Genomic DNA, 16,793 nt, shown 5'->3' on the forward strand with positions numbered 1-16,793 from the left:
TGGGTTTTCTCTGCGGCTGGAGCAGACTCACACCATAAATTCCCTGTCTTCTAGGAATCCAGCATGGGAAAGAAAAGAAACGCGAAAGAGAAACGTGGATTAAAATATTTTGCATCTTAGCACATAACAAAGGGGGGCTGGCATCGAGCAGCAGATGACTTCCTCAAGCTGAGAGGTGTTACATGGACACGCCAGGCAGGTTCGGTTGCTGGCAGTGCCAGAACCTCATGGCACCTGTGTCTGTCACAGGGGTGTGGGAACAGGAGCTGCCCTGTCCCAAGAGGGAGCGGTGGCAGGGGTGGCACTGTCCTCAGACACACACAGAGAGCACTGGTGCCTCTCCTACACCCATCACACGCCCTGCTGGGGTTTGGGGCAGCAGGAGAAGCTGGTCCAGGTGCCTGGGGTGGGATGGGGGCCCAGAAGAGAGGCTGAAGTTTTTTAGGAGAGGGAAGTGCTGCTGGGGCAGGGACTGAGGTGAGAGGTAGGGTTACAGTTTGGACTGTGCTCAGAGCACACCAGCTCCCAGTGCTGGGAGTGTCCCCTGGCAGTCCTGTGGCCAGTATTCCCACAGCTCCCAGGGTGGTCAAAGCCACCTTGGCCAGTGTTCCCAGAGCATCCTGGTCCCAGTGCAGAACCCTTGTCAGCAAAGCCCTGAGGTGAAACAGCCCACACCAAGTGATTTCTTCTTTAAGTGATTGCTCTACCAAGCAGGTGAGGCCAGCACAGCCCTAACTGGATCCAGCAGGGCCACCTCGGACACACAAAACACAGCAGGGACTCAGCCTGGCCATGAGCAGACACAAGCAGCCCAGCCCCCGCGAGTGCCAGAACAGCCCAGGCTGAAGGAGCTCCACAGGCCCCAGGATGTGGGGCCTGATCCTGGGATGTCCAGGGTTCTGTTGGGTGTCCAGGAGCCCAGAGGAGCTGGGGACACTTGGGCAGTGGGTGCTGCAGCACAGGGCACCCACCAGTGCTGCTGGCACTGCCAAACCCCTGGTGCTGCACAGAGCCAGAGGGGTTTGAAGCCAGGTCATGATGCCTGAGCAGCCTGAGGCAAGGTGTCAGGGTGTACCCAAGAGTGACCATGTCCCCTACATGGAGGGTCAGGACTCCTGCACCCTGCCAGGGCTTGCAGAGCCCAGTGGCAGCCTGGTGACTCAAAAATCCAGATGTGACCCCTTCCCACCCTGCTCTCCACTGGATGTTAGCTGAGTACATCAGGGAGAGGACAGGGACACTTGAAGGTCCCCAAGGAATGGAAGGACATGGCCACAGGTTATGGGCAGTTTGAGAGCTGACAGGAGATAAAATCCTTATTTCCACATAGGGGAGAGAGGCTTTCAGTGTACCAGGGTAAATCCTGGGCTGGGAACTCTGCAGAGCTGTGAATGCAGCACAGGCAGGCCCATCCTGAGGAGGGGTCCCAGGGAGCTGAGCTGTGACATGGGGAGAGGAGTGATGCCGTGCTGTGGGGAGCTGCTTTACATCTCCTGTGCTCTGAGAATGCCAAAGCACCGTGTATTTGAGGCTGGAAAACAGCCCCATTTTTCAGAACTGTAACCCACTCTAGGCCCAAGCAGCTGGAAGGAAGCCCTGAGTCCCCCAAGCGTGAGTGATCCTTCTCATCTCTCCTCAAACACTTCAGAGCAGCCATCCCCACTGCCCAGCCTCGGCACAGCTCTTTCCTGCCTCCCAGAGCTTCATGGGACAGGAAAGGGGAGAGCCTGAGCAGAGCCTCTAAATGGGCCGGGAGGAAAGAGGAAATTGATAAGGAATGTGAAGCAAAAGGGTCACACAGAAAAATCTGTGGGTAGCAAATCATAAAATCACAGAATGGTTTGGGGGAACTTAATTCCCATCTCAACCCACCCCTGCCATGGGCAGGGACATCTTCCACTGCCCCAGGCTGCTCCCAGCCCCAGTGTCCAACCTGGCCTTGGGCACTGCCAGGGATCCAGGGGCAGCCACAGCTGCTCTGGGCCACCTAATTACAGGATGTCCTGAGTTGGAAGGGGACCACAAAGATCAAGTCCAACTCCTGGCCCTGCACGGGAGGCTGGGTGGGAACTCCCTTGCAAGCACATCATGAGAGGGTACAACTAGAAATGGTGTAGGAAGCTCCTTCCTTGGGGCTGCAGGTGCAAACACCTGTGCTGGGTGTGCACATTGCGTCACAGATTCTGCACCCCTGTAGGGGCTGTGCCCTGCTCTCTACTCCCACTGCCCATCCACAGGGGCTGGCAGCAGGAACAGAGCAGGATGTCATCCCATGTGATGGGGAAATGGGGAAAAATGGGAAACCTGAGCAACACCAAAAAGCTGAATGTCAAAGCTGAATGACAGTCTTCGTGTCGTCTTTTCATGTCGTATTACGACAGCTGAAGGGTAATGATGGCCCAGGAAAGTAAGTGGCAGTTCCATGAGCCTGACCCAAGTCAGGCAGGGGAAGGATTTGGGGCAGGGTCTCTCTGACAGTGTGTGTGGCTCTCTCCACACCTCTGCATCACTGATGCTTTGGTACTAATGCCTTGGGGACAAATCAGTACCTGGGACTGTGGCATTCCTGCCAAAAACCCGCTGGGAGCCACGCATGCAGTGTAACAACCTCACCCGTGCCCCTTGTTGTGGGCAGGGAGTGGTTCTGGGGCATCCTGGCATGGGAGGGGAGAGCACCTGTGGTTACCTTCACCAAGGCTTTTGTCCATGTGCCTGTGGCTGTGAATATGTCTGTGGTGGGAGGAGAGGAAAGGAGAATGTGGAATAGGGAAACCAGTCCTAGGAAAAGGGCTTGGAGGGGCAGGTGGGGTGGAAGGTGACTGGGCAGTACTGGAACCCCCTGCATGCAGGCAGGGGCACTGAGGCACAGGGAGGAGAGGTTAGATCCCAGACTGCGCAGGGAAGGAAAATGAGATAGAAGGGGCTCTGGGGTCTGCAAAGCAGTGATGGGAGGAAAGAGGTGGAGGATTTAATGGCACCAAGGAGAGTGGGAATGATATGAACGGTGCCCTTGAGCATCACCCTCACACAGCTGTGCAGAGACCCTGAGCCCCTCTGGAACTTACGAGATCCTCCTGCAGCATCACCTTCCCAGGCAGCACAGCTGGGATTCATGCAGTGATTCGTTCCCTCCCGGCTTCCCAAAGGATGCTCCCCAGGGTGGTCTCTGTGGCTGTGGAGCAGGGCTGGGTAGCGCAGGAGGAAGCAGAGAGGGTGGCCAGGACACCAGTCCCGGCCATGGCAGGGTGTCCATGGCCTGGTGCTCCAGGCTGCAGCCACAGGTCGAAATCCGGCCTGGGAAGTGCTCCTGAGGGACTCATTCCCATTCCTGCTACCACAGGCACCCGCCCGGGTAAATCCTTCCCATAAATTTTTCAAGCTCCATCTTGAAACCAGTCAGGCTATTTGCAGTGCTGGCCATGTGCCAGGGTTTGTAGTTCACCAGAAATGTCATGCCGGGGCCAAGCTGGATCCACACCAGGGTTTTTTGAAGTTTCCGGTGCACCAAGCCTCCCCAGCCCCACAGCTGCTCCGTGAATTGAAGCCTTCAGCTCCTTCCCAGCTCACCCCAGTGTGACGTGACCTCAGCTCTGACAGCACCCCAGGCTGCTCCAGGTGATTCTCCCAGGAGCACACCAAGGGCTCACCAAAGGGGTCCCCTTCCATGGTGACACGGAGGAGCTGAAGCCTCTGAAGATGATGTTTTGACAAGGCTGCTGGGCTGCAATTTTCGACTCAGTGCAGGTTTTGGCCCTCGCTGACCCCAGGAGAGGCTGTCCCAGGGTTGCCTTTAGCAAGGAGCGGATGCTAAAGGATCCTCTCTCTGCAGCATAACCACGTTCACAGCCAGCTGACAGTCATCTGCTCCTCTGCCAGCACGATACTCCAGCCTAAATAGCTCTGATCCCTCCTGCTGTTTACTCCCAGATGTATTTATAGACCAGCTCTCTCCCAGCCTTCATTTTCCTAGACTAAACAAGCACAGCATTTTCATGCTTCTCTCCTAAAACCAGGTCTCCTTCCACCCGCTTGTCCCTCTTCTGCCCACAGAGCCCCTCACGAGCCCCAGGAGCAGCTGAGGGAGGTGCCCAAGGAAGGGCTGGACATAGCACTCTGGGCTGGTGACAAGGTGGGGATCAGGCACAGGTTGCACTCAATGATCCTGGAGGACTTTTTCGAGCTCAGTGATTCCTTGAGTCTGTGATTCTCTGTGCCTGTTTTCTCTCCCATTTGGCACTCCACCTAATTCTATTAGCGAGGCCACAGCCTCTGGAGCAGCTCCAGCACTTGCCTTCAAGCCCCAGCCCATCCTGCAGCACATTCTCTTACTGCCCTCCCTCCCAGTTCCTCCCCATCCAGCAGTCCAGCCTCTGTCCCTGTTTCCCCACCTTTTTGCTCTATTTCCATGCAGCTTTCCCATCCCCTTTGCCAAATGAAGGGCAGATGGACAAATCCTGGCAGCAGCCCCAGCGGATGCACGAAACCCATGTGTGGTGCTGCGGGGGAGCGTGGGCAGCCTCCTGGGTCCACTGCTCCTGAGCCTCCAAGGGACACAGGCACCTCTGAGTCCATGGACTGACAGGGGAGGTATTGCTCCCAGTCATCAGTGCAGTCACAGGGCTCCAAACACTGGGGACTGATTCCTGATATCCATTGGCATGTGTCGTCTGGAAGGACACTGCTGCCTCTGGTCCCACCACCCTCAGGGTCCCTGTCTGGAGCTTGGCAGCCACCAAAGCTGGGCTGGTTTGGTGTGGTGGTGAGGAGATCAAGGGCAGCAGTAAAATACCCCTCAGTCCATTTATCAGCTTATTTAGCCCAGATCCTGCAGCCAGATTCTGGCAGGATGCATTTTTAAAGGAAAGATGCTCCTGTTGTAATCAAAGCCTGGGAAGCTCAGGCTGGAGTTGCTGAAGGTTCAGGATATTGCACCCAATCCCAGAATGGCTGAGTTGGTATGAAATCACTGGAGGTCACTGGTCCAACGTCCCCAGCTCAGGCAGGGCCATCCCAGAGCCCAGGGCACAGGATTGTGTGCAGAGGGCTCTGCAGGATCCCCGCTGAGAGAGACTCCAGCCCCTCCCTGGGCAGCCTGTTCAGGGCTGGGCACTGCCCAGGGCAGAAGTTCTGCCTCCTGTGCAGGGGCACTCGCTGGGCTCAGGCCCTGCCCGTGGCTCTGGTGCCACTGCTGGGCCTGGAGCAGAGCCTGGGCCCTGCTCTGCCCCTCCCTGCAGACCTGCACACGATAATCTCTGCTCCTTCTCCCTCCTGCCGGAGGGGTCCCATTGCAGAGGTCTTGTCACTCCTGGGGAGAGACAGGCGTCCCCAAAGCACCGCAGGAGAGCTCCACACTACCGCTCCCCAGAAGGACACCAGAGGGTCTCCCTGCCCCTGGGGCTCACCAAAAGCCAGTTTGTTTCTGAAGCCAAAAGGTTTCTGCCCAGCACGAGGTGGTGGCTGTGTGAACTTCACAGGGACAGCACAACCGAGGTCTCAGCCTGGCCTGGGAGGCTGCAGCAGCCTGAGGCATAAATGTGGTTCAAGGGAGTTCACTGTGAGTGAGAGGGATAAGGGACACTATCTCAACAAGTAACGATGCTTTCTGGTCTCAGGAAGAGCCAGTTTCCTAAATCTGAGAACAATTATGACCAAGATTGTCTTGGAGGAAGAATTTAAACAGAACAGAATGGGAACCATGGCTGGGAACCATTCAGAAATACTTTCCAACGAGCCCGAGTGTTGGCTAGAGGCAGTGGAGCCTGGACGACTGCAAGACCCATCAGACCTCCCTGGACTGGCAGCTCATCCCTGTCCCCCCCGCCAGAGACCTCAGCAGCGCTGCGCTGCTCACACAGTGCCCATCGGCATTGCTGCTTTCTAGGAAAAGTGCCTCCGAGGAGCAGCAGCCAGCAGGGCTTTGCCCCGGGGCTCACTAAATTGTCTGCCTGACTCCCCATCCAGCTCTGAAGGGAGAGAGTGGAGCTCTGCTCAGCCTTCCTTCTGTGCCCTCAGGCTTGGGCAAAGTCCTGCTCCTCATTAGGACAAGCAGCCACAGCAGGGGATTTGTTTTCTCGTGTGTTTTGCCCTCCTTTTTCTCAGCCCCGGGGCTTGTCTGTGCTCCCGATCCGGTCCCAGAGCCCTGCAACTCCTCGGGAGTCCTGAGACACAGCTTGAGTCTGGGACAGGAGGACCACGTACCAGGGCTGCCCAGGGTGTCCCACCTGGCTCAGGGCTTCCCAGCAGAGCTGATCAGTCCCCAGGGACACTTGGCAGCCACCCCATGTCACTTTTGTGTGCAGACAGTGCGGCCCCACCGCTGCAGGGCCCTCCTGGATACTCTGGGATGGACATCACCCCAAGCAACAGGAACAGGCTCCTCTCTGAGCTGGAGGCACAAATGCAGCAAGCACAGGTCCTGTGACAGATGGGAAAAGAGACATTTTTAGCTGTCAGCACCTTATGTTGAAAGAAGACAAGGAGAGACACCACCCCTGTGGAGGATGGTGAGGAGTCAGCTCAGCCAGACCCAGCTGGACTATGGGAGTGGCACCATGGAGAGGCCATGGTGGGCTCTGGGAAAGAGAAAACTCTCTGCACTTCTTTTCTACCCCGCTAAGCTGTGTCTGGGTTAACCCCTGCCTGGGAGAAGCAGGGGCAGCGCAATGCCAGTGGGCATCCAGCTGTAGTTCCTGGGGACAGGGGCTGTGCCAGGCAGAGCTTAGACAGGCATTTGCTTTGCCAAAAAAAGTTTATTTTGTTAGGAAAGAGACAGAATGTCTTAACTTCACTAATGCAATATAAGAGTTTTGCTCGTAAAATTGAATTAATTTCTGTTAGGAAACCCGGCCTCTGCTGTTCTCCGTGGCAGCAGCCACATCCTCACATCCAGCTCTTCCACCCATCACTGCTGCTGGATTTGGATACAGCCAGGTCCCCCCGTGGGGTGAGGGGCTGGAGGAGCTCCAGGTGCAGTGGTGATGGCCAAACATTTCCCTCCCAGTGACGGTTCTGTGGCACCAAGACGAGCACAGGGAGCTCCAGGCGCTGTTCCAGGGAAGTGGATGGTGGCTGCCAGCACTGCAACATTGTCACTTGTCCCTTATCTGGGTACAGGAGCAACTCTGAGGCAGGGGGTGCTTCCTGACCATCCATCAGCACTTCCCAGTGCTGCTCCCAGGAGGCTTCAGGGAAACTCAAACAGCCCAAAGACTGGTGGGATCCAGGTAAGGGAAGCTGGGGGTAGGTCTGTGTACTCAGCCTGGCTACAGCAGAGGGGTCAGAGGCTCCAGAGCATCCGCTCTCTACGTTTCCACGGGGACAGCAGTGCTGGCACCTGTACCTGGTAGTCTTTCCCCAGGAGCTTGACCACAAGTTGTGCAGCTGCAGCATTTGGTGCCCATGTGTGCTCCTCTGAGCCTCGTCCTCTGCAAACGTGGACCAGACACTAGTGGGGAGAGACAGCAGAACAGATGTAAACAGGAAGGGAAGCTGCAAAGATCTGTCCCTCACTCAGCTGCTCCCCAGCAAATGATTTATTTCAGGTGTCCAAATGCAGGTCGGCATTCTGCTGACATGAGATTGATCCCAGCCTGTGCTGGCGCTGAGCGCCGCTGTGTCCCAGCAGATTGGTGCTCTTGGGCCAACGTCCAGCCCAGCCGGGGGAGGTCAGCACGTCTGACCTGAGCCCCTCTGTGCCTCACTCCACTTGCCGTGCTCTGGATACAGGTCCTGGTTGGAAAGCAGAGCTCTGCTGCTCTGTGGACTGCCAGGTGTGCGGAGCTGATCCCCCCGCTCTTGGCCAGCCCTGGAGTCTGAGCTCTCTGAAGTGATAGGTTGTGCACTGCAGTCAGAAACAACTCCTCACCACCGTGGCGGTTTTCCTGATCTCCTCAAACACCTCCCTGTTACTTGCAGCTTCAAAGTTTCCAGACAGGGATATCCACCAAATTTTCTTTTCTTCTCCTCCACTTTCCAGGGCCATAAAAATCCAGTGTGTCTAGGATAGGTATTTTGCATATTGCACTTTCCAAAATTCATTGCACTTTTCCAATTCCACCCGCAGCTTTTCCAAACCTCTTCACCTCTGGAAGAGCTACAGAAGCAGCAAAAGGAAAACTGAAACCCAGGAACGCACCACAGCAGGGCTGTGTCAAGTGTAAGGACTTTGAGAGGATCCAGTGGGACAGAGGAAAAAGCCTCTTCAGAGTTGTTTGGAGAGAAACAGATCCTCTTCCCCACAAGGATCAGCTGTGTGATGCTGAAGTGCAGCCAGATCTAGCCCTTGGCCCCACGGCCGAGGATGCTGATCTCCTGAGCCTTTCCTTGGGTCAGTGGCAGCTGTGGAATCCCCCCAGGGGTCTCAGCCCCTGGGGTGTAGAGGATGTAGGGGTGGCTGCTGTGTGTCCAGCAGGAGTGGTGTGGGCAGGAGCCACACTGCCCATGGAGAAAGAGATGTGGGTGGATGGAATCCCCCCAGGCTGGCACTGGGGTGTTGTGGGGATGAAAGTGGAGGGAAAGGCAGGGAGAGCTCCGTGTGCCTGGATGTGGACACTGAAAAAAAATGTGGACAGAGAGCTCTGCCCTTGTTTCCTGGATCTGAGCTGACACTGTGCACCACCTCTGCATCCCCTGAACCCACACCCCTCAAGCCCAAGGGTGTTCCTGGAGGATTTCACTCCCATTCTGAGCCATCCCCACGGTGCTCCTGCTCTTCTGGACTGCTGGTGCTGTGCTGCAGGACAGGGATGAACTCAGTGCTGCATACAGGGCAGGTGCACTGTACACAGACCTGGGACACCTGGAGTGGTACAGGCTGCACCTACAGACACATCTGGGCACATCTGTGGGTCAGGGAAGTCCTGTGGGACTGGGGAGAAAGGCCAGCAGTCCTGTGCGGGGCTCACAGGCTGAGCATGGTGGAGCCACAGGAACTTCATGGCATGTTCTGCACATGGCCCAGCCCCAGGTTCAACACGAGTCATCTGGACTTGCATCAGCACTGAGGGCTTTTCAAAGAGCGTCCCGTTCACAGCAACCAGCCTGCAGGCTGATGTTCTCCAGATGACACTGTTGTCTTTGGAAAGCCTCCTAAACACTTGAAAAACACCTTCAGCCATACTCCGACGCAGCCGAGCGGGACTGAGATTAGAAATTGCACTCGACAGTGCTCAACCTATCCAGTGGGATTAAAACCAGATCCAGTTCATGTCTCTGCAATTACACACCTCCCTTCCATAGGCAAAGGACTTTCTCTTTCATCTGACATCAGGGTGTGCACTTTTTATTTCTGCTTAAGCCTCAGCTGAAGGGCTCTTGAGAGTATTTCAAAGCAATCTCAAACTATTCTGGACAGATGATGCACAAACTGGTTTCAAAACAGTGGTGGTCCTGACCATGACAGCCCAGAGTTTATTACTGTTGAATTCTGGGATCCTACTGGGACAGCAGACTGAGGATTTTGACTTCTACTGCACCAAATCCATGAAGGCAGTGCTGATAAGGCCGTGTACTTGTGTCAATACATCAAGAGAAAGCACTTCGCAGGCAAAATGGGAGCCCTGGCTGGGTGATAGAGAGCCTACAGAAAGGGAGAGGGGTTGGGAGAGGTGGATGAGAGCTCTAGGATCATCTATTTGGAATGGGGACACTGTAGCACCCTCTGAGGACATCATCAGCCACCAAACACTCATCTCTCAGTAACACAGCCACTGAGGATGAGCACAGTTGTTGTTCATAGTCCACACCCCCCAAAAAAAAAACCCAAAAAACTATACTGGAAACCATTTGTTTCTCCAACCTTATTTTTTCACTTGACATCCTGGCATCATGCTGATCTTTAAAATGGACTTTATAAGAACTTGATCACCTGCAAGTGAGAACTGAGAAATTTCCCTCCAGATCCTGCAAAAATCCTGATGCTCTTTCCAGGAGGAGCTCCAGCTCCTCATCTTCCCTCTGGCCACTGCAGTCGCTTCCCTTCCCAGCAGAGGGACTGCCCCTTTCCAGAGAGGTGTCCCTGGTGCTACAGACCTCCAAGGACAGTCTGTGCATGAGATTTGAGCCTGTGGTTTGGAATCAGCTCTGGGCAGAGCATTCTCCTGGGACCACTCACTGGTCTCTTTGCCAGGATAAGTGTGTGGAGGTGGAGGCACAGAGCTGGAGGAGAATCATGGAACCAAGGAATCATAGAATGGATTGGGTTGGAAGGGACCTCAAAGCTCATTCAGTGCCACTCCCTGTCAAGGACAGGGACACCTCCTGCTATCCCAGGGAGCTCCACGCCCATCCAGCCTGGCCTTGGGCACTGCCAGGGATCCAGCAGCCACTGCTGCTCTGGATGGAAAAGAGGGAAGAGACTGAGACAGCACTGTGGGAATCCAGAGAGCACCGAGGCGCTAGGGGAAAGGGAGGAGCAGCCTGGAGAGAAGGAAACTTTGGAGATGTGCAGCAAACTGGAGGCTGTTGAGTGATCAAAGGCAGCACTGGCGGGTATTTGGGGCTCTAATTTGGCTCAGGAATTAACGAGGATCCCAAAATCAAGGCTGAGGGAGCTGGCTGGTGAATCCTCATTGAACATCCACAAAGCCAGTCTGGTTCTGCCAGCCTGGAGATGACACCTGGGGGGAAACACTGCCACGGGGAGGGGAGGGGAGGGGAGGGGAGGGAAGAAAAGAAAAGAAAAGAAAAGAAAAGAAAAGAAAAGAAAAGAAAAGAAAAGAAAAGAAAAGAAAAGAAAAGAAAAGAAAAGAAAAGAAAAGAAAAGAAAAGAAAAGAAAAGAAAAAAGAAAAGAAAAAGAAAAAGAAAAGAGAAAAGCCGAAGAACAACTTCTTGGAGAGAGGAAAATCTCTCAGTGCAGGATTCCCTGTGGGCACCCAAGCAATGGTACACATAGGGACCGGAAAATCCCCTTGGTGTCAACTGATGCAGGCTTGGAAAAGCTGCTGAAAGGAGCTTTTGGAAAAAACTCCTCATATTGAGCACAACCACGTCAGAGCTGGATGTGGGGTGATCCTGCAGCATGGGACAGAGAGGCAGCATGGAAAAGATCCTGCTGGGGGCTGTTTTGGGAAACATTTCGGGGGGAGAATAGGACAGATGGCAGCGTGGGACGGCACTGACCTTCAGATGGGTACAGAGATCTGGGGGGAACCCACAGGGGGAACCCACCCCAGCTGCCCTCTCCATGCCTGGACCTGGCTCCAGGGCCCTCCTTGGGAGGAGAGGGACAGGGCTGGGGAAGCTTAGGAAATAATGGGTAACATGTAATTTTAGAAAATCACGTTGTCCTTTTATAAGAGCAGCTAAAAATGTCCCTCTGGCACTGCAGCAGTTCCGATAGAGGAACCAGCTGGCAGCAGGGAGACGGAGATAGCAAAGCCCTGCAGAGCCACTCTGCGCAAAGGAGAAGGGAACTCTCCAGCCTGGGATTGAGTTTGGTGTGAAGACGGCTTGTTCTGCTCTGCCTGCCAGGGAAAGGGTTTGGAGCAAGTGGCAGAAGTCAGATGTTCCCATGTTTTCAACTGGATCCTCACCAGTTCCTCTGGACAAAGCCCAACCTTCCTGCATGCGTCCTCCTAATGCCTTATGATGCCTTATCTAGGAGGTGCTTCCTGGGACTCCCTGGGGCTGGGCTGTGCATCCAAAATATTTCACAAAAAGATACTGCAAATATTTGGGACACTGAAGGCAGTGGAGTTCACAGAGATCATATTGTACTACGGGGAAAAATGCCAGAAGAACAGAACCAAAGTCCTGAAAAGCTCTGGGAGGGACTTAAAACAGGCAAATCCTCCAGATTAAAGAAATAAAATAAAGAGTTGAGGGAAGGTTGAGCCTCAGCCCCCTGGGAGCTGCCTGAGCTGCCCACCCAGACCTGCTGCCCTGGTGGAATCCCTTGGTCTCCCACCCACACATCAGTGCAAGCCAGCTATGCTCCCTGAACCTGCTGGCTCATCCCAGACCAGATTCAGTTCATTCCCATTGGAAATGTACAGAATGGATGGGGACACTGTCTGGGATAACGCCCAGCAGGGGCTGCTTCCCTGCGAGGAAGTCAAGGCTCTGCTCAGCCACTGCCACCTCCTGCCCTTGGAGCCACACTGGGAGCCTCGGGATTTGGGCCACTTGAACAAGCTAGAGGGCAAAGACTAAGAAAGAAACCTGGGAAAGCCTCTGTGCTGGCTGATCCTCCCTTCAGAACCATGAGGAGCCTCAAGGGAGAAGACAGCTGCAGGAGGATGTGTTCTCTGACACAGGCACAGGGCCCTGTGGCAGCAGAGCCCCTGCACAGGTGGAACCCCAGCCTGGTAGTGCTGCCAGGCCTGGCAGGAGAGTGCTCAAGGACAGGAGTCCCTCCAGGCATCCCAGGCTGGCTCTGCTTGGGATCAGGATAAGGGACATGCACATCCAGGCACCCACTGCCCTGGAATCACCGTGGCTGTGGAATGAAATGTCAAATAATGCAAGACCTCAAGTACTAGGAGCCGTCAAGCCAAACAAACGAGGACAGTAGTTCCAGAAATTAGAGACACAATCCAGCGCTGGCATCAAGTCATTTGTATAATTAATGACACACTGGTTCTCAATTAGCATTGCTTCAATCCAGAAATAACGTTATTAGAGACTGCAGCGCCCAGCAGTGTAATGGCACATAAAGAGCTACAGTCCAGCCATGACCCACCTACTGTGCTGGCCACAAAGAATGGCCCAGAATTCCCAGGGAGGAGCTCCAGTTTCTGTGGAGAGCAGGCTAATGAGCCTCAGCCTAATGAGGTCATGGAAAACACTGTCAAAAGCTTGAGTGGAGGCTTGACATACCTTCAGATACCTGAGCCTTCCCATCCGGATCCCATTCAGCACTGCTGAATTCCTGGAGAGCTGCCCTGGAACTGCAGCCCTCACCTAGAGAGGCTGAGAAACCTGAGCTGGTTCCAAAACCTTCCCTGAAATCTGGGGAGGCCCACAGACCCCACGGGGCGGGGCCAGCAGAAGTCACACGCTGGTGGGAAACAGCTCCCCAGGGTTTGCAGACACCAGGAATGGGAAGCACCAGGCAGGACACTGTGGGGGTCCCCCTGTGTCGCCTGGAGGACAGGAGCTGTGCCCTCATGGGTTGGGGTAGCCCAGGACTCTGTGCTGGAAGTAGGGATCACAATCACAGAGTGGTTTGGGTTGGAGGGACCTTAAAGTCCATCCAGCTCCTGCCACGGACAGGGACATCTTCCACCAGACCAAGTTGCTCCAGCTGAACATGTCCAGGGATGCACCACCTCCTGCAGTGTGCTGGTTCGAGGGATACGTCCCCCATTGGAAATTGTCCTGGGGCTGTGGTGGATCTCCATTCAATCCCTTCCAGCCTTTTTCCTTTGATGTTTGCAAATTGCTGTTAGATTAAAGGCTGCTCTAAGTTACAGAGTTAATGAAGACCAATCCACTCCTCTGGAGGAATCCCCAGGGAATGTCCTGCCTTCCTTCCATCTCCTGGGACAGCCCACTCTCCAAACCCTGCACGGAAGAGGGCAGGGAGCCCTCCCTGCCACGGGAGACCTCCCTCAGTGTCCCCAGAGCACAGGGCATACCGCTAGAAAGCAGAGGAGCAGAAATGAGTCCCTTAAGCAGGGACAGTGGCAGTGGGGACCTGGAGCGGACACAGCTGAGCAGCACTGGGGCTTCAAGGTCTTCCTGGCATGCCACGGCACATTCCTGGCTCCACTGGGAATGCCGGTGGGCGGACTCCAGCCATCGTGCCGGGATGGAGGCGCCGGGAATGGCACTGTGCAGCCGGTACCGGCAGCAGCCGCCTCTCCTCGGCTTCGGCACTCGGAGCCATCTGGGCCTGTCGGGAGGCGATGGAGGCCGGGACCTCCAGGGCTGGAGAGATCCCGGGGTCCGAGCCAGCCTTGGCCACGGGGAGCTCCCAGGGCCAGCCCTGGGAATAGGCACACCCCACACTGCCAGCCCAGTGCCAGAGCTCGGGGACAGCGCTGGCCTCTCCTTTCTCTGGGCGATGCCAGAGGGAGCAAGGGTGGGGCTGGGGCAGGGAAGCACATCCAGAGAACTCGTGTCCCCATCCTGAGGCACTTGAGCCACACGAGAGCGGAGGTGCGCATGGGGGGACCATGCAGGACCTGCACCCCGGGGCTGGGGCCATCCAGACGCGCCCGGATCCCGGGATCTGCTGGGTCGCTCCGCCCGTGCCACTGGCCCCGAGTGCTCCGGTGGTGCGGAGCTCTGCCAGGCGTGTCACCAACAGCGTGTTAAGACCTCATTATGTCTGCTTGTCTAAGTTTAATGGGTTGTGAAGGAGCCCTTTGGAGAGATCTAAATAATCTCTGCTAATGGATCCCATCTGTTGGTCCTTGAGCACCAGAGCCAGCGATGACAGCCCAGTCCGGCTGCCTGGGCACCTGCCCAGCGGGCACTGGGTACCCCTTGTAAAGGAGGAGATGTGCCATGTACCCCTCCCCGGGCTTCCTCTCCCTCCCAGCACAGCCAAGACATTGGCACCAGCCACGGGGCCGTGCTGGGAGGGGGATGTCTGCGAGGGGTGAGCAGGGCTGCTCTGAGGAGTGCAGGGAAGGCTAATGGTTTCTCCACGGCTCAGATCTCAGTTTCCCTTTTTTGCTCTGGCTCAGCTGTGGTGGGATCTCCCCGGGACTCCCCAGCATAAGCAGGAACTCAGGCGAAGGTCCATGCCCATGTCAAGGCTGGGAACACCTGGGTAGTGCTGGCCAGGGTGTGCAGGGACAGCATCAGCCTGCAGAGGTGGCACAGGGAGGTCAGTGGGGACCTGGGCAGGGAGACGCAGATCTTGTGCAAGTCCTGCAAAGGATGATCTCTCCTCGGTGTCAGAAGAGAGCAGGAGGTGACCTTCGGAGCAGGAAGCTTTCAAGGAGGACATAACAAGGCAAACACAGTGACTGGAAGTGTCCAAGGCCAGGTTGAACAGGGCTTGGAGCAACGTGGGGTAATGGATGCTGTCTCTGCCCATGGCAGGGGGTGGGACTAGATGGATTTTATAGCCTTGTCCAACCTAACCTATTCCATGATTTCTGTCTGGTATTCAAGGGAAAGCCAGTTCCTCTGAAGCTGGGCTTCAATGAGTTTTGGTAACAGGTGGCAGAGCCTCCAGACAAAATTGTTCTACTTTGGTGCTGCAAAATCCATATGGGAGGCAAGAGGGGGCTGGAAAGAGGGGGAGGGGGCTGGAAAGAGGGGGACATGGCAGTGCTGGATAAGAAAGGCAGTACCTATGGCATCAGCAGAGCTCAGCAGGATGGTGTGTGAGCCCTGGCATGGAGGTGTCAAAGGCCCTGACTCCATAGGGAAAAGTTGGAGCTGTGGGCTCCTCCCTGCTGTCATGACAGGGTTAACACCAGACTTTCCACAGAGCTGTGACAGGGGCTGATCCCATGATTTTCCATTATCCAGCAGCCCTCTGTCATGCTGGAGCTATTTATGAGGATCTTCCCAAAGTGGTGCTTGCGTGCTCCGGCCGTAAATCACCAGAGATGATATCTGAGTATCAGCACCAGGCATGAGACCTCACCTCTGCCAAGTCCCAGCTGCAAGGAAGCCATTCCCTCCTCCCCATACACATCCCTTGGCTGTGTGGATGTCCAGGGAACGGCTGTCCTGGTGCCTGCCAAGGTGGATGTCAGTGGAGCTGTTGTCCAGCTCTCCATGGGCAGTGTCCAGACACAGGCAATATCCCTCTCTTGAAGAGGACTCAGGAGCTCATGAACCTCTTGTGGAGGAGTTCTCCATGATTTTGTGCACTTGCTGCACTTCCACAGGGACAATTCTGGTGACACCCACTGTGAGCACCAAGCAGTGTCCTGCCCATTCCCAGCCTTGCTGTGGCAGTGGCTTGGCCTCTCCTGGCCCACAAGAGCAGAGCTGTGGTTCAGGAGCAGGGTTCCATGGTGCCAGGCTCCCAGGGAGTGCAGGCACAGGGCTGAGCCAGCCATGGCACCTCCTGCCTGGCATGGGATGTGGGGCAGCTGGAGGTGTGCTGGGGTCAGGGTGGGGGACACTGGGAAGAGGCTGGTGCTCCTGCCATAACAGGCTCAGCAGAGAGCATCCTTCAGGTGGTGGGAGAAACGTGAGACCCCTGCCCCAGATCTGTAAGACAGAGGTGTTGCTCCAGGCGCATCTCCTGAAGCTCCAAGAAGCACTCTGGGTGCAGGGGCGGTGTGACTTCAAAAGCACTGCCTCCTCCTCCTTCTCCTTTCCTCTTAGCCCTGGATGTCTTCTCCAGGGTCACTGGGAGATGGGCACTGCTGGCCACCAGTCAGTGTCACTCCTGGCCACGGGTCAGTGCCACCGCCAAGGCCAAGGGCACCCACAGCTTCCCCTCTGCACACTGCAGGCACTCACAGAGGTGGGGACCTTGCCATGGCCCCATGACAAGACCATCGTTCTGCAGAGCCAGAGCTCCCCAGCCCATCCCAGGCACCCTGGGAACACCAGCTGGGCTGTCCAAGATGCTGCTCCAGCCCCTGCCCTGCCTGGAACTCCAGGGCTGGATTTCCACACTCTGCCTGCTCTGCTTGCCTGTGTCCAAGCTGGAAATCCCAACCATTGCAGCAGAGTGCGTAGGCTCTTTCCTGCCCAGCTCCACTTGGAGTCCAGCCCTCTCCACTCCTAGGCCTTCATCCAGCAAAGCACTTAAGTGCTCACTCCTCCCTAAGTGGAACCGGTGGGGCCACTCACATGTTTAATTCCAAGGCGGGGATCACCAGAACCACTGGCTTACAGATTTCCATGCCAGAGCCCATGTCCTGCTTCTTGG

The 16,793-nt window shown here is 55.8% G+C and overlaps 1 protein-coding gene across 1 annotated transcript in view; it reads right to left on the reverse strand.

Annotated features, from left to right (window-relative positions):
- Positions 1–16,793, reverse strand: part of ELN (elastin) — a 122,118-nt gene that overhangs the window by 48,600 nt on the left and 56,725 nt on the right. The window contains exon 4 of the mRNA XM_038158450.1: positions 13,788–13,928. Coding sequence (XP_038014378.1) covers positions 13,788–13,928 — 141 coding nt within the window. The remainder of the gene's footprint in view (positions 1–13,787; positions 13,929–16,793) is intronic.

The sequence above is a fragment of the Motacilla alba genome, chromosome 19, assembly GCF_015832195.1.
Source record: "Motacilla alba alba isolate MOTALB_02 chromosome 19, Motacilla_alba_V1.0_pri, whole genome shotgun sequence".
Lineage (NCBI taxonomy): Eukaryota > Metazoa > Chordata > Aves > Passeriformes > Motacillidae > Motacilla > Motacilla alba.